Genomic DNA, 23,856 nt, shown 5'->3' with positions numbered 1-23,856 from the left:
GGCTCCGCTCGACTCGACGTGCGCGCTTGCATTGAAAAGAAACGGTCCAACCCAAACATCCATGCCTCTTTAGCGGCTTAAGCCTTATATAACCCACATTATCTATATACTAGAAATCTCTAATGTTTATTTCCGATGTGGAACAAAGAAAGTCATTAAAAGACAAAACACCTTTTGCAAACCAAAAGAAACTAGAGAAATATTTTGAAACACACCCTTTTTATTTAAAAACACCCTTTAAATACAATAATATTAATAAAATCTAGTACATGATTTGATGATTGAAGGAATGAAAATGGATGAGATATTCCTAGCAAGAGCATTGATTGAAAGCTACCTCTTTCCTAGAAAGAATATAAAAATGGATGAAGAATAAGAAAAATGGCATCTCCTTGGAAAATATAATCGTACATATGAGGATAGAGGAGGCTAACAGAAACAGAGACCGAGTCGAGAATGCAAATGGGCTAATCTCAAAGGCTAATTTAGTAGAATCAAGTCAGGCATATAAAAGCAAAAGGGAATTGTTACAATTGTGGAAAGCCCAGATATCACTCTAATGAGTGCAATCTCAAAAAGAAAACGAAGAAACAATTCAAGAAAAAAGGGGAATTGTAACTTCTACGGGAAGCTTGGACACTACGAACATAAATGTAGGCTTAAGAAAAAGAATGTGAAGCCTCAAGTCAATATCGCTTAAGCTGAAGATAATTCGGACGTGGTTGTCACTGTAGTGTCCAGAATATTTCTAGTAAACAACATGGAGTGGGTGTTGGACACTGGGGTAACTCAGCATGTGTGCAAGGATTGGAGCATGTTTACCTTCTATCAGGTGACAGCGTATGATGAACAAGTGTTCATGGGAAATGCTCGGGCCTCTCCAGTTGTTAGAAAAGGAAAAGTTCTCCTAAAGCCCACATCGGGAAAGACTTTAATGCTAAAGATGTGTTGCATGTGCCTGACATTTGTCACAATTTGGTATCCAGTTTGCTCCTCAACAAGGCTGGAGTTAAACTAATATTTGATTTGGATAAGCTTGTAATGACCAAGAACGAAACCTTCATTAGAAATGGGTATTCTAGTGATGGTTTGTTTGTTGTAAATGTTTTATATGATAATTATAAGATGTCAACTAGGTCTTCTTATATTGTTGAATTTGTTTTATTATGGCATAGTAGATTAGGTCATGTAAACGTAGAATCTTTGAAAATAATGAAAACAATAGGTTTGCTACTTGACCTTTCAGTTGATAATTTCGAAAAATGTGAGACTTCTATAAAATCCAAGTTTGTTAGAAAATCCTTTAAACTTGTTAGTAGAAGTTCCAAATTATTAAAGTTAATTCATAGTGACTTAGGTGATTTTAGAAATTACATGTCCAAAGGCAGTAAAAGGTATTGTGTTATGTTTGTAGATGATTTTTCTAGATATACTAGGGTATACCTTCTAAAGAATAAAGACGAAGCTTTAGAAGCCTTTATTAAGTATAAAGTTGAAGTTGAAAATCAACTTAGTAGGAAAATTAGAAGACTTAGAATAGATAGAGAAGGATAGTATGAATCTTTCCACTTTAGAGAATTTTATGAAAAGAATGGGATAATTCACGAAACTATTGCTTCTTACACAACAGAACAAAATGAAATAGCTAAACACAAGAATAGAACACTGAAAGAAATGATGAGTGTTATGTTAAATGGTTTTGGTTTGCCCTCTAATATGTGGGGAGAAGCAATTCTATCTTCTTGTTGTATTCAAAATAGGATACCTCATAAGATAACTAGTAAGACACTGTAGGAACTCTGGAAAAACCACACTCTTAGTTATAAATATCTTAAAGTATGGGGGTGTTTTGTTAAAGTAGGGTTACCTGAAACTAAGAAAAGAAAACTAGATCCTAAAACAACCAATTGTGTATTTATGGGATATCCAGAAAATAGTACAACATATAGATTCCTAGTTTTAAAGTCTAAGGATAACCTTTTAGATCCAAACACTATTATAGAACCTAGAGATGTAAAGTTTTTAGAAAATGTCTTTCCTATAAAATTTAGATCTGTAGAAATAAAGGACATTAGCGAATCAGATATTGCTTCATTTAGTAGAAGCGAAGATATGAATAGCGAAGTAGAATCAGAACCTAGAAGGAGCAAGAGAACTAGAAAGGAAACCAACCTAGGAGATGGTTTTTTCACATTCTTGTTAGAAGATGATCATCAAACTAATTCAGAAGCTATTCACTCTCTGATGTAGAGCGGGTCACGGACAATTTCATGGCTAAGATGGATCAGAAAAGACCCGGTTGGCGCCAAAAGTGGTCCAGACTATTAGAACCTTAAAACGGGCGTATCTCACAAATCAGAATGAGTTATTCGATGTGCCATATATGATTTTGGGGTAGGACGAGCTACTTTAGCCACCCAACCCTGCTATGTTGGGTTGCACACTTAGAATTTGCGAGATTCCATCAGATCGACCATCGAATTTCCATTTTATTTTCATTTTTACTATTTATAGTAAGTTTTAGTTTGATTATAACTCTTCATCCGTTGGGCTTTAGGAGTTGCGTCCAACATAAAAAGTGCTTAGAATAATTAGGAGAATAGCACAGTTGAGCCAAATAGGACACTTACTATTTTTGGATGAAAACCATGAGGTCTAGTGGAAATCATCACCATCTATAAATAGTAAGTCACGATTTCTGGGAGTTTTAGTTGTAGTTTGATTCCGAAACTTCTCCCTAGGGTTCATAACATTATTTAAAGGGTTGTAAACTCGTTCTTTTTTTTTTTTTTTTTTTTTTTTTTTTTTTGCATCAATCAATTTATTTCAAATTTTATTAGAATTTTTTTCTCTTTCCTCTTGAATTCGAGGCATCTTTGTGAGGAGTCTAGAGAAGCTCCGTGGATTTGGAGTAACTATCCCTTGAGGAAGACGGTGCTCGACCTCAACACGTCCTTCCCTGCGTCACTCTTCTGACATTTTGAAAGAAGCTATAAACATCGAATTGGAGTTGATCGTATCCAACAACACCTGGGAACTCGTAGACCGTCTCCCTAGAAATAAGCCTATAGGATGTAAGTGGGCGTTTAAAAAGAAGTTTAGACCAGATAGAACTGTACATAAGTTTAATGTTGGATTGGTCATGAAAGGCTTTAGATAAAAGAATGATATGATTAACGATCAGGGTATTAGTTGCAATAGCATCCATATACGAGCTAGTACTACACCAAATGGATGTTAAAACTGCATTTTTAAATGGTGAGTTAGAAGAAGAAATCTACATGAAGCAACTTGAGGGTTTGAAGATCTTAGGGAAGGAAAACAAAGTGTGCTATTAAGTTTTTGTATGGTTTGAAACAAGCTCCTAAACAATGCAATGAAAAATTTGATAATTTTTTAAAGTTAAATGGATATCTAGCAATTGATGTGGATATGTATGTACATAAATTTTTTAATGGAAATGATAGTGTTATAATCTGCTTATATATGGATGATATTGCTTATCTTTTGAACCAATGTTAAGTTAGTCAATTCAACTAAGAAGCTCATATCTTCGAATTTTGATATGAATGACTTGGGGGAATTAAGTATGATATTTGGTATTTAGGTAATCGGAAAAGATAATAATATTAATCTATCACAATCCCATTATGTTAAGAAAATATTAAAAATATTTGATCACGTTGACTGTTTACTTGTTAGTACACCTTATGATTATACTGTGCATCTAAAGGAGAATATATGAAGTAGTATATCAACTTGAGTATTCTCAAATAATTGGTAGCCTATTATGTCTGATGAACTGCATTATACCAAATATTGCGTTTGCAGTAGGTAGGCTAAATAGATATACACACAATCATAGATATGATCATTGGAATGCATTAAATAAAATATTGAGATATTTGAAAGGTACTGCTACATATGGTATATGTCATACAGGTTTTCCTCTTGTGTTAGAAGGATGTAATGATGGCAATTGGATCATTGATTCAGATGGAACAAAATTCACAAGTGGATTTGTTTGCACCTTTGGTGGAGGTGTAGTATCTTGGAAGTTTACTAAACAGACTTGTATTGCTCGGTCTAGTATGGAGTCCGAGTTCGTTGGCTTAGAAAAGTCAGGATTAGAAACTGAGTCGCCAAAATCTGTGTCAGTTATATCTATTCATTGTGACTGTCAAGTAGCTATTGCCAGGGCCAAGAGTAAGATATAAAATGACTCTGACACAATATTGTGAGACATCTGTTGAATGATGGAGTTATAGTTGTTGATTTCGTGAGATCAGGAAAGAATCTAGCAAATCCTTTGACCAAAGGACTATCTAAAGGATTAGTCAGATAAACATCGAAGGGAATGGGGCTTAGCAACCAAATGAGCTACCGGTGTTGGCAATTCAACCTATACAAGTGAAGATCCCATGCGATAGGTTTTATGGGTAAACAACAAGGCATGAGGAGATTGGAAAAACACTACAGATAACTTGCCATTTCCTATGATATAGGTAGTGCAAGAAGCAATGCATGAGAGAATGAGTTTTAAACTCTTAATGAATCCATAACCATATCTAGTGGTGTATCCAGTTGTTGTGTACACTTGATGGAATTCACCTATATGAGTGCAGAAGTGGAGCTGCTTCCTATGAGAATATGTAGATCATTTCTCTAGAGCACTCATGAAAATCTAGGAAAAAGTGTATGACCAAAATGCACCAACCGCAGAACCAACTATAGTGGAAAAGTTGTGTGAGTGGCATGTATACCCGTTCATGCTTAAAGAGTCAGGTTAAAGACCGTTTGTCACATAATTCCTATAAACCTATCTTGCTTACTCTAAATGTCGATTAAAGTCTGATAGACTTTGACATTATTACACAACTCTTTTATCTTAAACCCGAAGTGTTTTAAATTTGAAACATGTGAGGGATCGTTGTATTTAAAAGTTTTTATTTATTTATTTATTTATTTTAATGAAAAGGGTGTGTTTCAAAAATTTTCCCTTGTTTCTTTTGGTTTGCAAAAGTTGTTGTCTTTTAGTGATTCTCAGTGTCCTACATCGGAAATGAACATTGAAACTTTCTAGTATATAAGTAATGTGGGTTGTATAAGGCTTGAGCTGCTAAAGAGGCACGGATGTTTGGGTTAGACCGGTTTTTTGCAATGTATGCGTGTGTGCCGAGGTCATGGCCATGTACGTCGGGCATTGGGCTGGGTTCAGGTCTGGGTCTATGCGCAGACCTTGAGAGTACACTCGCATTTTCAATTTTGCGCTTTTTCAATATAGAGATGCAACTGTTTGGGTGGTCGCACCGGTTGGGTTTAAACTGAACTTACTTAACCCATTTAAAATGGTGCTTCAAGCACCTAATCAAAGTCTTTAAATAGACTTAATCCTAATCCATTTTATACAGAACACGGAAAACAAGTTTCTCTCTCTGCCTCTTAAAAAGTCTCTGGTTCATTGTTGTTTCTTCCACTAAGTTCGATGTTGAGTCAAATCATTTTGGGTTTTGAGTTCTGCATGTTGGTTCAAGCTCGTGTACAATGAGTGCACTGCTGGGACCTGGTCATAGTTCTTGTATACTTCTCTTTGAAGTCTGATTTGAAAGTAGGAAAATGGCAAAGTGGAGCCTAGATCTTTAGTATCAGTTGTAACTTGTAAGGAAGGAAATTACAATTCAATGAGTTCCATTTTGCTAGACTGATAATTGGAGGAAATAGCAATTTGGTTAGTTCCATTTTACAAGACTGATAATTGAAACTCAATTCGTTAGTGCATCCAAACACAAACTTACATGGAAAAGGAGTTGGGTATTTTCCAAATTTAGAGAAACCCACATAGAGATACTAGCCTGATTAAATCTAAGATTGTTCTTAGCAATTGGGTCATAGTTCTGATTATTGGATTTTCAGGACTTGTGGTTTTAGTTTGTTGAATTGGCTTTTTAACAGTTTTTGTTGCAAGAACTTTGTGTTGGGTTATTACAACCCAAGTAGGAATAATTTTTTATTTTTATTTTTATTTCTAATGGTGTGGTTTTTTTTTTTTTTTTCCTTCTTCCTGAAACATATCTCTTATCTTATTGCAGTGACGTGGAATGTTACATGCACGTATTCTCAGTTTTTGTCTCAGAAGACACCCACTTGTTGTGTTTCGCTTTCGTCCTTTTATAATGAAACAATTGTCCCTTGCCCGACTTGCACCTGTGGCTGCGAAAACAATATAACTCGACCAGGATCCTGTGCAGAGTAAGTTCCAAAACTGGTTTCTGCAACTCATGCATGCCTTTCTATTACGGAATTATACAATATTTGATCAAGCATTTACTCAGCCTTATAAACTGTACAAATGGGGTCCACCATTTTGGTTGTCCAAATCGTTCATCTGGTGAGCCCCATGTGGATGGTGGGGTAATACCCTGAAAGACTCCTAGATTGGATGTTCTTGTTGAATCCACACCATTGGGTGGAATTGTCTGCTAGGATTATCTAATAAGGTAGATATAGCACATGGGGCATCCCATGATGGGGCCCACCAGAAATGGATTGGAATATCAGAAAGTGAGCCCCACCATTACAATTGATGGGTCAAATAGGAAACATTGTTTCTTTCTACCAGGTGTCATATAATATCCCTTTTCTGGTTTGGATATTTTACAATCTGTCCTTGGACTGTTCTGCAGGGGAAACTCACCGTATTTAGCTTCAGCAATTTCTAGTGGTGGAAAAAATAACTATGCGCCTTTGGTCCAGTGTACCAGCCACATGTGCCCTATCCGGGTGCACTGGCATGTTAAGCTCAATTACCAAGGATATTGGCGGGTGAAGATCACAATCACAAATTTCAATTATAGGATGAATTACACGCAGTGGAACCTGGTTGTCCAGCACCCTAATCTCGACAACCTCACGCAGATCTTCAGCTTCAATTACAAGTCACTAAATCCTTATCAACAAATAAGTAAGTTATCTAATATTCTAAGTCACTGTGCTTTTCTTTACTGATTTTAGCAAAATCTTTCATTGCCCTTTATTGAATTATGAAGCTGTGTGTGTGTGTGTGTGTGTGTTTTGCTGACGTCCCTACCTTCATAGGGACATTAACATCCCCAAACCTTTTAAATGCCACATGGGATGCCCTATCATCAATTTGAACCGTCCATTAATTCATAAAACTAGGGGAAAGCCATGGTGCAAAAATCACGCCAATCTGATGATCCTAGACATCCAATCAATATCATGGAAAATGGATAGTTGAGATTGAGCAAAGAACCAAAATAGGTCCAATCATCATGTTGAAGCATCTATTCTATAGATCTCACTTTGTATTCCTTATGATTCCAAAGTAGCACTTTGGTTTGATGATTCTAAGTTTCTAACTGTGTGATTTATGGCGCATAAACAATTGACGGTCATAACAGTTGGTCCCATTCAAAGGTTGGGATCATCCAATTGGCTTGATTGTTGCACCATGGCTTGCTCCCAATGGTACTATTGAATGAACCATCCCAATTGGTAATTCATCTAATTGGGCATCCACGTGGTATTCAAAAGGTTTGCGGATGTTGTTGTAAATCGAGAGGAGCTGAAAGCTTTTTTGTATTTGAGACAACCCAAAGGGGTTGAATATATAGAGCTTACAGTCATCTATACAAGGAAAATAATAAAAGCAGAATCCTCTATCTATGGAAACGAACTATACAAGGTATGTGAGTCTGTCTAACATCCCCCCTTAAACTAATGCTGGTCATTGACAAGTAATAGTTTGCCAACTAGAAATGAGTGACTTGCAGAAGTGAGGGACTTGGTGAGAATGTCGGCAATTTGATTATGGGATGCAACATGTGGAAGAGAAATGAGCCCAGACTGAAATTTCTTGCGGATAAAGTGACAGTCAACTTCAATATGCTTCGTCCGTTCATGAAAAACTGGGTTAAAGGCAATCTGAATAGTACTTAGATTGTCGACATGGAGTGGAGTATGATTCTGTAGAGGAATGCCCAAGTCGGAAAGAAGTCCACGTAACCAGACAAGCTCACTACACGCAGCGGACATTGCCCGATACTTGGCTTCTGTGCTCGATTTAGAAACAGTAGCCTGCTTCTTACACTTCTAAGAGATAAGAGAAGTGCCAAGAAAAACACAGTAGCCAGTGGCAGAACTTTGTGTGAGAGCACAACCGGCCCAATTAGCATCCGAATAAGCACGAAGGTCCAGAGTCGTTGTGGAGGAGAAGAATAGTGATCGATCAAAGTTCCATGTAGGTATCGTAGGATGCGCAACACCGTAGTCATATAAATAGTCCGAGGAGCAAAAACAAACTGACTGACGACTTGGACAGCATAGGCAATATCAGGGCGAGTCATAGTTAAGTAAACCAGAATCCTAACCAAACGGCGGTATAAGTTGGGTTATGCAAGTAGATCACCGTCGTCATTGAACGTTAAGTTCTAAGGGAGTTTGAATTGTCTTCTGATCCGTCAATGATGCCAAGGCGAGAAGATCCTTGGTATATTTACGTTGGCTGACCAGGATCCCACGTTTAGAACGTGAAAATTGAAGCCCAAGAAAGTATGTGAGATGGCCGAGGTCTTTTATCTTGAAGGATGATTGCAGAACATTCTTTAAAGTCGAGATGCCAGTAGTATCGCTACCAGTCAGAAGTAAGTCATCAACATAGACGAGAACAATGACAATTCCGCAAACAGTGGTGCACAAAAATAAGGAAGGGTCATGACCACTTTAAGTAAAGCCAGCACCTGTAACAACATTGTGAAAGCGTTGGAACCATGCCCGAGGTGCCTGTTTGAGGCCATACAGGGCTTTCTTCAGGCGACATACCTTATTGTCAGAAATTAAAGAACCAGGAGGAGGTTTCAAATAAACGGTTTCATGGAGGTCTCCATGAAGAAAAGCATTTTTCACATCCATCTGATTAAGTGGCCAAGAGCGAACGGAAGATGTTGCTAGAAGAGTACAAACAGTTTTCATCTTGGCCACGTGAGCGAATGTCTCATCATAATCAATTCTGTATTCCTGTTTATATCCCTGAGCGACAAGTCGAGCCTTGTATTAATCCAATGATCCATCAGACTTGAGCTTGACAGAATAAATCTATTTGCTACCAATTAGCTGTTGGTCAGCGGGTCGAGTGACAACGTCCCATGTATGGTTATCATCCAATGCTGCGAGTTCTTTTGACATGGCCTTCTTCCAACAATCATGAGTGGCTGCTTGAGAGTATGAAGTAGGAATAGAAACAGTATCCAGAGTAGCAGTCATGGCAGACATAGAGCATATCAAGCGATCTGGCGCTCGATGTACACGATCGGAACGACGTATCGAGGTAGGTTCAGGATCGGCAACAGGTACAGTATATGCGGGTTGAGTAATAGGTGGTGGAGCTGTACGTGGTCGACGCGAGTAAACCTGCAACGGACGAGGGAGAGTACTCGAGGCAAAAGGAATATCAGGAAAGATGGTTAGACCAGGAGAATTTGGGGCATGCGGAGGAGGAAGAGATGAATGAAAGGCAACATGTTCAAGAAAAACAACATGTCGTGAAACCCGAACACGACGAGAAACCGGATCATAACATCGAAAACCCTTCTGAGTTTCTCCAAATCCTAAGTACATATATTTGATCGATTTTAGAGATAGTTTGTTATGCTTTCGGGAAGCCAGGTGAACATAACAGATATAACCAAAAACACGAAATGTGGAATATGTAGGATGTAAGCCTTTGAGAACAAAGTATGGAGATTTACTGTTCAGAACGTTGGTTGGCATCCGGTTAATCAAGTAGACTGAATGAAACATTGCTTCCGCCTAGAAAAAACGAGGAACACTCATAGTTATCATAAGGGTGTTGGCAGTTTCAACAATATGACGATTTTTTTGTTCAGCCACCTCGTTCTGTTGTGGAGTATCAGAACAGGTGGTCTGATGAATAATCCCATGACTCTGAAGAAATATATGAAAATCTGTTGAGAGATATTCCCCCCCTGAATCAGAGCGGAGATTTTGAACGGGAACCCGAAATTGAGTCTCCACCATAGAGTGAAATATCTTGAATTTTTAAAAAACCTTTGACTTGGAGTGCAGAAAGTAAATCCAGGTGTAACAGGTGAAATCATCAATGAATATAACATAGTATCGTAACCCAGATAGAAACATAATTGGTGAAGGACCCCAGACATCTGTATGCACTAGTTTAAACATAGAAGATGATTTTGTAGTACTTAGAGGAAAAGGAATACACTTACTTTTTGAAAGACAACAAGATGAACAAGAATAATCCAAATCTTTTTTATTAAGAGAAATGTTCCCTAACATGCCAGAAGAAAATAACTGAATTAACCGATCGGAATGTGGATGACCCAGGTGAAAGTGAGCAGTTTCTACAATTTATTTGCTGAACAAATATCTGATGAAGATGGAGAAAAGAAACAACAAGTCGAAGTGACAGATGGATCAAAGTCCAGCACGTACAGATGACCATGCCGCCTACCCATCTCAAGTACCTTCTTCGTTGCCAGATCCTGCACAAAACAATAGTTGGGAAGAAATATGACTAAACAGTTATTGGATGTTAGTTGACCAACTGAAATTAAATTGGAGGAGAGGTTAGAGTCATGAAACACATCACGAAGGGTGAACTGACGATGAGCAGAAGGAGAGAAAGTCAATGATCCAACTGACTGAATAGGTAGTCTAGTGCCATCCGTAGTAGAAATAGCCTGATTTCCGATGTAGGCACGAATGTCATAAAGATGAGATACAGCACTAGTCATATGATTGGAAGCACCCGAATTGAAGAACCATGTAGAAGATGGGGATGTATCTGACATACCAGCCACAGAAAGGGCCTGAACGATTTGCTAGAGCATCGCAGGAGTCAAAGGTGATGAAAGACCTTCAGCAGAAACAGTGGATGCAGAATCACTAATAGACGGCTCAGAAGAAATAGTGGCAGCAGTAGCAGAAAGAGCACGACCATGACCACCACGTCCACAGCAGAAAGAAGATGCATGGCACGTGTTCGGCAATCCTGAATACCATGACCAGTCCGTCGACAATAAGCGCACCATTCTTTGCATTGAGCGACAACATGACCCACCTTGTTGCAGCCGCGACAAGTCAACGAAGTGGAATCACGTGTTGGTGTAGTGGTGGACACAGCATGCACCATATTAGATGATCCCGAGTTAAGGAAGGAAGAGAGAGAACTTTCAGTCATTGTTCCTCAGCCAATAGATCATTAATAACCGAATTCAATGAAGGAGTAGGGCTACGGTTCAAGAGAGCAGCCCGATAATGCTCAAATTCTGGACATAACTTCATAAGAAATTGTCGAACTTGTGCACTCTGGCGCATAGTTTGAAAAATCTTAAAGTCAACAGATCTGGATCTAGAGGAATAACAACAGATCTGGATCTAGATCTGGAATAACAACAGGGGCTCTAGATCTGACGGAATAAAAACAGATCTGGAACAGAGATCAGACGAGCAGCTCTGGAACAGAGGTCGGACGAGCAGATTTTGGAACAGAGATTGGACGAGCAGATCTGGAACAGAAGCCGGACGAGCAGATTTGGAGCAACAATAGATCTGGAACAGAGATCGGAGAGCAGAGGGGCGCTGTACGAGTAGTTGGGCCGGACGAGCAGAGGGGCTGGATGACACAGGGCCGCGGGACGAGTAGAGGGGTAGTCGGACGACGCAGTAGGGGTGGCTGGACGACGCAGGGACGGTCGGACCTGACAGGGGGTGCCCGTTTTGGATAAGTGACGCTCTGATGCCATGTAAACCGAGAGGAGCTGAAAGTTTTTCTGTATTTGAGACAACCCAAAGGGGTTGAATATATAGAGATTACAGTCATCTATACAAGGAAAATAATAAAAGCAGAATCCTTTACCTATGGAAACGAACTATACGAGGTATGTTAGTCTGTCAAACAGTTGCTAATGACCCCAAACCTTTTGAATGACACATGAGATGTTCAATCATCAATTTGAACCGTCCATTTTGTCCATTTTTCATACAATTAGGAACATGCAATGGTGCAAAAATCACGCCAATCGGATGATTGTTAGCATCCGATCAATTGCATGGAAAATGGACAGTTGAGACTGAGAGGATAAGAAATGGGTCTTGTTAGCCAGCTCACATACCTTGTATAACTAGTATACCTTGTATAGTTTGTTTCCATAGGTAGAGGATTCTGAGTTTATTGTTTTCCTTGTATAGATGGTTGTAATCTCTATATATTCAACCCCATTGGGTTATCTCAAATTGACAGAAAAGCTTCTGCTCCTCTTTGCTTACATGGTATCAGAGCCTCCCTGATCCGAAACCGCCCCTGCGTCTTCCAGTCACCACCCTTGCTTTGTTGACTTCAGAGCATTAATTCCATGCTTGTAGCACCTTTTTTAGTCCAAGCTCCTAAATTCAACCTGCAGCATAAACACGATTAAATCGAGCTATTAAACAATATCATGTTCATAAATCCAAGCAATAAATGGGGTCTGATATGCAATATTTGACCCTCAACACAACCCCCAACTAGCATTTTGCTAGTCCTGAGCAAAATCTGCGAAAAGTAAGTTGAGAATCATAGGAGAATTTCTCGAGTGATTTTTGAAAAACTATCCAAATTCCAGAATTCTAAGGTTCATGAATGTTAGGCATAACTTTCTCCTAAATTCAAACACACAGTACGTCATAATCAAGTTCAAAGTATTAATCCATCAATTAGAATAATTCTAAACATTTAGTTTCATGGGTATATAGTATAATCTCGGCTTAGCAACATGAAACTCACTTCTCTATTTCAGGATATCATTGGTAGCCAACAAGAGAATTCATGATAACCAAAATTTGCCTCACACATCATCTTTTCTTTCTTTTAATTTTTGATTTTTTTTTTCATTAAAAGTGACGCCAAGAAGGGGAATCAAATCCTCACCTATAGGGAGCAAACCTATGGTAAAGACTATACACCCAACTCTTTTTCAAATATCATCCATGGGGAATCGAATCGCCACTTATAGGGAGCAAACCTATGGTAAAGACTGTTCGCCCAATCCATTCAATTTTCTCAGGTTAGTTCCTTTCATGTTTAGTGATTACCAAGTTAATCCTTCAATATCGAACTGAACCCTTGATGTGCAAGCGAGATGTGTTTTGTGAAATCATGACTCAATCAATATTTAAGACCTCTAACCATGGATTAATAGTTCGAACTTAACTGTGAAATCTAGCAAATAGCTGAATCCAAGAGTCATAAATTTCCAACATCACTTATCTTGTATTTCTAAATCCAAGATGGCCGTCAAAATCACTTTGAATTCATACGAAATTTCAGAAAAATTTAAAAATTTTCACAATTTCTGCTCAAGACCAAGAAAACACTGATTAGGCAGCCTAATCTCCCACCCCCAACTAAAAATTTACATTATCCTCAATGTAAAGGAAGTAAGCATGCTGTGCACATAGGACAGTGAAAGTAAAAGAAGAGTGATGGAAAGATAGTACCTAGATGAAAGAATAACGAGGCTTTCCAAAGATATCAGAGCAGGTTAGCACAAGAGAGAAACCAACAAAAGAAAACTATCCTAAAACAATGTAGAAAGCAAAGTAACCTAGAACAGCATAAAGCAAACTACCTTAGTCCTATGAAAACAGGAAGCCTACCTATACCTCCATCAGACTAAGAGATCAATCCTGGTAAACAGGATCAGTCAGAGGTATGGACATGTCATCTGAATCAAATTTTTCGACAAATGGCTTTAAGCGATGTCCATTTACTTTAAACTCCTTGCCATTGTCGGGATCTCTTATCTCAACGGCCCCATGAGGATACGTAGTGACCACAATGTAAGGGCCAATCCAACGAGATCGAAGCTTACCTGGAAAGAGATGTAATCGAGAATTATACAAAAGGACTTTCTGACCAGGTGTGAATGATTTCCGTAGAATACGTTGGTCATGAAACGCCTTCATTCTGTCCTTGTAAATTCTCGAGTTCTCGTATGCATCGTTCCGGATTTCTTCGAGTTCATTCAACTGAAGTTTCCGTAGCGAGCCAGCGTTGTCCAGATTGAAATTCAGATTTTTGATCGCCCAGTATGCTTTATGTTCCAACTCTACAGGCGAGTGGCAAGCCTTCCCATAGACAAGTCTAAAGGGAGACATTCCAATAGGGGTTTTAAACGCAGTACGGTAAGCCCATAAGACGTCAGTTAATCGGATTGACCAATCCTTATGGTTAGGGTTAACCGTTTTCTCCAAAATGTGTTTGATCTCCCTATTGGAAATCTCAACTTGCCCACTTGTCTGTGGGTGATATGGGGTGCTCACCTTATGGGAGATATCGTATTTTTTCATTAAACTCTCGAATGGCTTATTACAAAAATGTGAGCCCACATCACTAATGATAGCTCGAGGCGTTCCGAATCGGGACAGGATGTTCTCTTTTAGGAATTTAACGACCGTGCGATGGTCATTATACCGACACGGAATCGCTTCAACCCATTTAGTGACATAATCTACAGCGAGCAAAATATATAGATTTTCAAAAGATTGGGGGAATGGTCCCATGAAATCAATGCCCCAGCAATCAAATGCCTCGATGATAAGAATGGGATTAAAGGGCATCATATTTCGACGGGACAACGCTCCCAATTTCTGACAACGCTCACAAGCTTTGTAAAACTCATGAGTGTCCCTGAACATAGTGGGTCAGTAAAAGCCACACTGCAAAATCTTGGCTGCGGTCTTTTTGGCAGAAAAGTGACCACCACAGGCCTGTGAGTGACAAAAGGAGATGACACTCTGATGTTCATTATCTGGCACACATCTCCTCAGGATTTGGTCTGGGCAATATTTAAACAAATATGGATCGTCCCAGAAAAAGTTGCGTACTTTGGTAAAGAATTTCTTCTTATCTTGTGTAGTCTAATGTGTCGGTACGGAACCTGTGGCAAGATAATTGGCAATATCAGCAAACCAAGGTGAATAGGAGACTCTGAACAATTGTTCATCAGGGAACATGTCATTGATATGTGTCGTTTCAAGGGAATCAGAGGGATTAAGGCGAGAAAGATGGTCAGCCACTACATTCTCTACTCTCTTTTTATCTTTTATTTCTAGGTCAAATTCCTAGAGTAAGAGGATCCATCGTTTCAGGCGGGGCTTAGCATCATTCTTAGATAGAAGATACTTGAGCGCCGCGTGATCAGTGTATATAATGATCTTGGATCCAATCAAGTAGGACCAAAATTTGTCCAAAGCGAACACTACGGCCAAGAGTTCCTTTTCCGTAGTCGAGTAGTTCACTTGGGCAGGATTTAGAGTCTTACTCGCATAATGAATAACGTAGGGTTTTTTATCTTTTCGCTAGCCTAGAACCGCCCTAAGAGCATAATCAGACGCGTCGCACATAAGTTCAAAAGGAATGCCCCAGTCGGGTGGTTGTATGATGGGTGCACTAGTCAACATGCCCTTAAGCTTAGTGAAAGCTTCTTGACATGTCTCAGTCCACTCGTATGGTGCATCCTTTTGAAGTAGATTACACAAAGGACAAGAGAGGAGACTAAATTCCTTTATGAATCGCCTGTAAAATCCTGCGTGTCCTAAGAAGGATCGCACGTCTCTAATGTTCTTGGGTGGAGGTAGGTTAGAGATAAGATCGATTTTTGCCTTATCCACCTCGATTCCTTTGGACGAGATAATATGTCCAAGGACAATTCCCTTATGAACCATGAAATGACACTTCTCCCAATTAAGTACCAAGTTCTTTTCTTCACATCTTCTCAGCACACATTTAAGACTCTCCAAGCACTCGCTGAAAGATGAACCGAAAACAGAGAAATCGTCCATGAAGACCTCTAGATATTTCCCCACCATGTCAGAAAAGATACTCATCATACATCGCTGAAAGGTGGCAGGGGCATTACATAATCCGAATGGCATCCTTCTGTAGGCAAAGGTGCCGTAGGGACATGTAAATGTAGTCTTTTCCTGGTCCTCAGGGGCGATTTCAATATGATTGTAGCCCGAATACCCGTTAAGGAAACAATAATAGGAATGACCAGCTAGCCTTTACAAGATTTGATCAATGAAGGGCAAAGGAAAGTGGTCCTTCCTCTTGAAGGTATTCAGCTTTCTATAGTTAATGCACATTCTTCAACTAGTAGTAACTCTAGTTGGCACGAGTTCATTATTAGCATTGGCTACGATGGTGATCCCAAACTTTTTAGGAACCACCTGAGTTGGACTCACCCATTGACTATCGGATATGGTGTATATGATACCCACATCTAATAGTTTAAGAACCTCAGCCTTAACCACTTCCCTCATGTTTGGATTTAGTTTACGTTGTGATTGCCGAGTGGTCTTAGCATTATCCTCAAGATAAATGCGGTGAGTACAAATCGAGGGGTTGATTCCCTTGAGGTCCGCTATCGTCCATCCAAGGGCTCCCTTATGCTCAATGAGAGTAGATATGAGCATACTCTCCTGTTCTTTCTCCAGGTGGGCAGAGATCACCACCGGGTATGTCTCATCTTGACCTAAATAGACATATTTCAAATCAGAGGGCAAAGGTTTTAGGTCAAGCTTCGGTGGCTTGAGGTTAGACGGTAGAGGCACTACATCAGTTTGGGGCAACTCTTCAAATTGTGGCCTCCACCGGTTAACTTCAAGTACTGGTGCAGTATCAAGCAAGACACACGTCTCCCTAATCATGTCATCATCAAAATCATGGGAGTGGGCCAGGCACATCTCTAAAGGGTCAGAGGATAAGGTCAGAGGTGTCGTATCTTCCACTAAAGAGTCAATCATGTTAATGTCGTGGAAATCGTCATCATCCTCTAAGTTTCTGCCGTTATTGAAAAAGATGTTTGACTCCAATGTCATATTCTCAAAGGACATAGTCATGACACCATTCCTGCGATTGATAATTGTGTTTGAAGTGGCAAGGAATGGGCGACCAAGAATGATGGAAATCTGAGTGCTCATGTTATTGATGGGTTCGGTGTCCAGGATGATAAAATCTACAGGGTAGTAAAATCTATCAACTTGGACTAACACATCCTCAATTATCCTTCTTGGTACACGAACAGAGCGATCAGTAAGTTGTAGTGTGGTTAGGGTGGGTTTTAATTCACCCAAACCTAACTGTTTGTATACCGAGTAGGGAATCAGATTAACGCTCGCTCCTAAGTCAAGAAGTGTATGATCAATTCGATGGTCCCCGATTACACATGATATGGTTGGGCTACCGGGATCTTTGAATTTCTGTGGCACGTCTTGCTTTAGGATGACACTCACTTTCTCGGTCAAGAAAATCTTCTTTTGAATACTCTGCCGTCGTTTGGTCGTGCATAGGTCTTTCAGGAATTTGGCATATAAAGGTATCTATTTTACGACATCAAGTAGAGGAATCTTGACTTTCACTTGTTTCAACACCTCTAGGATATCCTGAGAGTTAGAGAGAGGTTTTGGTGCGACCAATTGTTGAGGAAATGGAGCAACTGGCTTTTCTAGAAGTTCCGGTTCTAATTTTTGTGGGGCCTCACTAGATCCATTATTGTTGTCCTCTTCTGGTTCTTGAGGCTTTTCGGGCCTAACCGGAAGGGTTTTATCAATGATCTTCCCACTCCTAAGAGTGGTGATGGATTTAGCGTGCCCCATTTGATTTGAAGAGCTGGGATCACTTATCTCGTAATGCAGTTTAGGATTGGGGAGCGGTTGTGCAGGAAGCATCCCCTTTATAATAACCGTCATACATGAGTCCATCTTTTGCATAAAATCTCGCATTGCATGGGTCAGCTCTTGCATGGAATTTTGAACCGGTTCTTCTTGAGGTTTCCCCTGATTTGGATTTTGATTGAAGAAACCTTGAGGGGTAGCAGTTTGTCCATTTCTCCAACTAAAGTTTGGATGATTTTTCCAACCAGGATTGTACGTATTAGAGGTCGGTCCATTGAAAGGTCTTTGATAATTATTTACGGCATTGGATTGTTCATTCAACACTTCTCGAAAGGCGGGTATTGTAAGACAATTTTCAGTTGTATGAATATTCCAATCACAGATGTCGCAAACACTTTCATTAACCTTATCCTTCTTTCCTTCCATGGCCTCAATTTCCTTATGAGCGTAGTCACTTTATACCTGAGATCATCCTCTTCTTTCAAGAGATACAATCCACCTTTCTCCTTAGATTGAGTCGGCCTAGATGTGGTGTTTGATTTTGGGTAATAATCCCATGATTGTGTTTTTTCAGCAAGACTATCGAGGTAATCCCATACCTCGTTAACATTTTTATTAATAAATTCTCCATTACACATTGTCTCGACCATTTGGCACATGGAAGATGTCAGTCCATCGTAGAAAAAATTTGTAATGCGCTACATTTCAAAACCATGTTGTGGGCATGAACTGACCAAATCCTTGAACCTTTTCCAACATTGGTAAAATGTTTCATCCTCCTTTTGGGTAAAGTTCATGATTGCTTTTCTAAGGGTAATCGTTTTATAATGTGGAAAAAATTTCTTTATAAATTCCCTCTGCATATCATTCCGTGTGCCAATGGATCTAGGACGTAATGAATGTAACCACGTCTTAGCCTTCTCCTTCAAGGAAAAAGGAAAGAGTCTCAGCCTGACTGTGTCCTCAGACACATTTTGAAAATATAAAGTGGCTATGATCTCATCAAACTCTTTCAAATGTAGATATGGTTCTTCAGATTCAAGCCCATGAAACTTAGGAAAGAGTTGGATAACCCCTGGCTTGATGTCCATATGTCCTGTATTTTTAGGAAAAATCATGCATGAGGCCGTACTCACCCCCGCTGGTTGTAAATAATCTTGTAAAGTACGTGGCGGGGGTGCTTGATGCACCTCATTCTCATCCTGAATGTCCTCCACCCTAGGTTGGGGTAGAAGAGGTTGGTTCTCAGCCATCACTTCAATTAACTCAGGAGAATTGGAGTGGTGTCTAGTCCTGCGATGGATAGTTAACCCCTCAACCAATCCTCCTTCAGTCAAGAGACGTCGAGTGTTGTCACGGGCCCACTTGGGCATGAAACACTTGCAGCCCTCAATCAAATTCGAAACCTAATCCTAAGAAAGGAAAAAAAAATCTAAAAAGAAAGAGAGGGTTGGAAAGAAGTTACCAAATTGGAGTCCTTAAGTTAAAAACCTGCAAAAGAAAACAAACAAGTCAGTTTCTAGAGAGGAGGTCTATAATTAGAAAATTCTTAAAAAGAAAGATAGAAGTAGACTAGTTTCTAAAAGAAGAAATTCCAAAAAGAAAGTGGAAATAAATTAGGAAGGTTCTAAACTAGAAAGTAAGTTACTAAAAGAGATCTGAAAAAAAAAACTTACCGAATTAGAAATTTTTATCTTAAAAGCCTACAAAATAGGAAAGTTAGTTTCTAAACAAAAATTCTACAAGTAGAAAATTTCTAAAAATAAATTAGGAAACAAAGTTAGATTCTAAAAGAGTTAGAATTAGAAAGTTTCTAAAAATAAAGGAAAGATGAGTTAATTTCTAAAATTAGAAAGAATTTCTAAAAAGGGAAATAACTAACCTAGTTTCTAAAAACAAAAGAGGAAAGTTTCTAAAAATAAACTATTTCCTAAAAATAGGAAAATACTAGAGTTAGAAAATTTCTAAAATTCAAACCCTAATTCTAAAAATAGAGAAAGTAGAGAAATTAGAAAGGAATTTACCAAATTAGAAGCTGATGTCAGGATCCTACAAAATAGGAAACAGGTTAGTTCTAAAATAGAAATAAAAATCTAAAACTAAAGTTAGTAAAATCCTAATCTTAATCTAATTCTAAAACCAATTAATTTCAGAGAATCGTAGCCGTCAGTCCCCGACAACGGCGCCAAAAACTTGTTCACACCCCAAGTATAGGGTTGTGATGTAGTAATAAACTCGGTGAGACCGAGGTCGAATCCCAAGGGACTGAAACCTGTACGTAATCTGAAACTAGGTAGAAATAGAACTAGCCTACGATGAAATCTAAATTAAGTGTAAATTGAAGAATAATGATGAAATAATTATCTAAAACTTAAAGAAATCAGAGATAAGAAACTAAGGATTCAGAGGATCCACTTGTAGAGATCAGGGAGATCTTAGGCCTGCTTCAAGAATCATGAAAATTAAACTGAACTTCCTCTGATATAATTTTAAAGAGATGAAAGGTATATGAATTAGAATGTATTCCATCACCAAACCATGCCCAGGACACAAAGCAAACAATAGAATTAAACTAATTACCAACCAATCATCATGCTATGAAGGTTAGGAAGGGTACCGCCATCCGACCATGCCTAGGGGACGATGGTGGACAAAAGGACTTCCTGACATCATAAACATAAAAAGGAAGGAGCATGCTCAAAGCTATCGCAGACCCATTGTAATTTTAGTCACAATAGACCATTAAAAACTAAAAACATTCCCATAATCAGACAAATATCAAGTTCAATTCCATGTAAATAAAAAGCATAAGCACAGAGTTCTTCCCATCACGTTACAAGCTTCACCTCTTAGCCTTAGCTAAGAGGTTTAGCCGACCATGATTAGGCTAAATCCAAAATAAACAAAAAAAGAAGAAGAAAGGAAAAAGTAAAAAAACAAATAACTTTATTCTTTCTCTCTGCTCACGTCCAGCCCTCCCAGATTCGATCGCTGCCAATTCAATCCCTCCCTCTCTCTTTTCTCCTGTATTTTATACATGTGAAGGGCCCTGGAGAAGTCGGCTGGAAGGAGCCTCACGTTGCTGCTGTTGGTGGGCTTCTTACGCAGCAGTGTGCGCAGCTTACTGTTACGCAGAAACGCAAACCGACTTGCGTTTGGATGAATGATCGGGACGCTGATCGTCCCAGATTTTGCAAATATCTTCATGGCTAGGGTCAATCCTGGCTTGGGCATCATCTGTACGATTTGGATCAGCGTTTTGATCAACACTGAAATCATACAACAGCCCGCAAAAGTCGGCCTACGTCCGGACGCGAAAACAGGGGGCTGCGTATATCGGCTTGCGCTGATTGAGTGGTGGGGTTCATGATCGAGTTCGGTTGGGAAATCCACACCGTCCTTTGAATTTCCCTTGAAAAATTGGTCGGACCTGATTGGTTTTGGATCAGATTCGTTGTGGCCCACGGATGGCTTCATTCCACCGTCCGTCTGATGTTTGGACAGCTGGAATCCCATCTTCTGTATTTCTTCAAATTCTGTCAGCTAGGAATTGGTAAGCTGGGCCGTGGGAATCGAATGGACGGTCCAGATTCATCATTTAGACCGAGATGGTGGGCCATGTACACCATCCGCGGATGGCCCTGCGTAACGCTGAAGAAGGAAGTTTCCTTCTTTGAGTTTACTTGGTCAAGGGTCGATTTGACCATGGTGGACGTGCAGTGCACGGCTGGTGCATTGATGTATTATGCACACACTATTTGGTTAGGGTCCACTTCGATGTTCTTGAGAAATCCATTCCGTCCATCTGTTTTCTCATATCTTTTAAACAGTTAAGACCAAAATCGAAGCATATCCAAGGATCAGATGGGCCCCAGATTAACGATTTGTGGGTTGATCTATCCGTTGGGCCACTTACAGAGGGATCCAATGGCTGAAATTTTAATTGTACGGTTAATTTATGGCCCCGAGGCCATGTATAAAGTTTCGAGCCAATCCGATGGCGGAAACCATGTGATCTTGCATTTTGGACCAATTTCAGGCCTCTTGAACGTGAACGGCTTGATTTCCTCGGATCCCTGGCATATAAATTCTTCAATTTTGGTCCTTTGGAGTCTGTCCCTTGTTTTGTTGACTTCAGAGCATTAATTCCATGCTTGCAGCACCTTTTTTAGTCCAAGCTCCTAAATTCGACCTGCAGCATAAACACGATTAAATCGAGCTATTAAACAATATCATGTTCATAAATCCAAGCAATAAATGGGGTCTGATATACAATATTTGACCCTCAACACACCCCTACTGCATCGTCCCCCATTCCTGCTGCGTCTGACCATTGTCCTTGCTCGTCCGGCTGCCCCTGCATCGTCCGACCACCCCTGCTGCGTCGTCTGACCATCCCTGCTGCGTTTGGCCACTATCCCTGCTCATCTGACCGCCCCTGCATCCTCCGATGACCCCTCTGCTTCAGATCTGCTTGTTCGAACCCTCCAAATCTGCTCGTCCGAACCCTGTTACAGATCTGCTCGTCCGAACCTTGTTACTGTTCGAACCTGTTGCTGTTGCTCCAGATCTACTATCCAAATCTTATTGATGTTCGAACCTATTACTATTGTTGTTGTTCTATCATGTTCCATATCTGCTTGTCCGAATCCTATTTCTGTTCGAACTCGTTGTTGTTGCTGTTATTATTCCGCCAGATCAAGAAACTACAATTGCTTGGGTATCTCCTGCTGTACGGTACATCTTACACCTTCTGCTGCAACTCTTTGAGTGCTTTACATTACTTCAAATCAATGGACAAGAACTCATCACGTACAAAGGCCCCACGTTGTAGTTTTGATGGTACCAACTATTCTCTATGGGCCATCCGTTTTCAAAACCTCCTCAAGGGTCGTGGTTTGTGGGGACTCATTGATGGATCTGTTTCTATCCCCACTTCCACAGATGCCGACAAATTAGCTGATTGGGACATGAACAATGGACGGATTATTACCTGGATTCTCGATTCGGTCGATCGGTCCATTGCTATTGGCCTCACACCTCCTCGCACTACTAAGGCAATGTGGGAATATCTCCAGACAATTTATCAATAGAGTAATGCGGCCCGGTTATACCGCCTGGAATAGGATCTCGTTAACCTTACTCAGGGTGATGACAGTATTCAATCATTTTACTCCAAAATTGTCACTATTTGGACAGAGATGACTATGATGGATCCAACATTTCCTCATGACTTTAAGATATTCCAATCTATGCACGAGAGTGCGCAAATAAGACAATTTCTTATGAAGCTGCGTCCGGAATTTGAGCATTGTTGAGTTGCTCTCTTGAACCGTAGCCCTCCTCCTTCATTGAATTCGGTTATTAATGATTTATTGGTTGAGGAACAACAACTGAAAGTTCTCTCTTCCTTCCTCAACTCCGGGATCATCTGATATGGTGCTTGCTGTGTCTACCACTACACCAACACGTGGTTCCACTCATTTGACTTGTCGCGGCTGCAACAAGGTGGGTCATGTTGTCGCTCAATGTAAAGAATGGTGCGCTTATTGTAGACGGACTAGTCATGGTATTCAGGACTGTCGTACACGTGCCTATGCATCGTCTTTCGGCCGTGGACGTGGTGGTTGTAGTCGTGGTTGTGGTCGTGCTCTTTCTGCTACTGCTGCCACTATTTCTTCCGAACTGTCTATTAGTGATTCTCCACCTACTGTTTCTGCTGAAGGTCTTTCATCTCCATTGACTCCTGTGATGCTCCAACAAATTGTTCAGGCCCTTTCTGTGGCTGGTATGTCAGGTATATCCCCATCTTCTACATGGTTCTTCTATTCGGGTGCTTCTAATCATATGACCAGTGCTGTATCCCATCCTTGTGACATTCGTCCCTACACCGACAATCAGGCTATTTCTACTGTGGATGGCACTAGACTACCTATTCAGTCCGTTGGATCATTGACTTTCTCTCTTTCTGCTCATCACCAGTTCACCCTTCGTGATGTGTTTCATCTCCCTAACCTCTCTAATTTAATTTCAGTTGGTCAACTCACATCCAATAACTGCTTAGTCATATTTCTTCCCAACTGTTGTTTTGTGCAGGATCTGGCAACAGGGAAGGTACTTGGGATGGGTAGGCCGCATGGA

General features: G+C 39.9%; 1 protein-coding gene and 1 non-coding gene across 2 annotated transcripts in view; both read left to right on the top strand.

Annotated features, from left to right (window-relative positions):
• Positions 1 to 23,856, top strand: part of LOC131229117 (COBRA-like protein 1) — a 70,467-nt gene that overhangs the window by 13,635 nt on the left and 32,976 nt on the right. The window contains exons 4-5 of the mRNA XM_058224992.1: positions 6,090 to 6,249; positions 6,684 to 6,961. Coding sequence (XP_058080975.1) covers positions 6,090 to 6,249; positions 6,684 to 6,961 — 438 coding nt within the window. The remainder of the gene's footprint in view (positions 1 to 6,089; positions 6,250 to 6,683; positions 6,962 to 23,856) is intronic.
• LOC131229987 (small nucleolar RNA R71) lies at positions 18,424 to 18,530 on the top strand. Its single transcript, XR_009163719.1, has one exon. It is a non-coding gene; the product is annotated as a small nucleolar RNA R71 (small nucleolar RNA).

This window comes from Magnolia sinica, chromosome 16 (assembly GCF_029962835.1).
Source record: "Magnolia sinica isolate HGM2019 chromosome 16, MsV1, whole genome shotgun sequence".
Lineage (NCBI taxonomy): Eukaryota > Viridiplantae > Streptophyta > Magnoliopsida > Magnoliales > Magnoliaceae > Magnolia > Magnolia sinica.
Note: the sequence above shows the minus strand (reverse complement) of the source record. Positions and strands in the feature narration are given on the sequence as shown.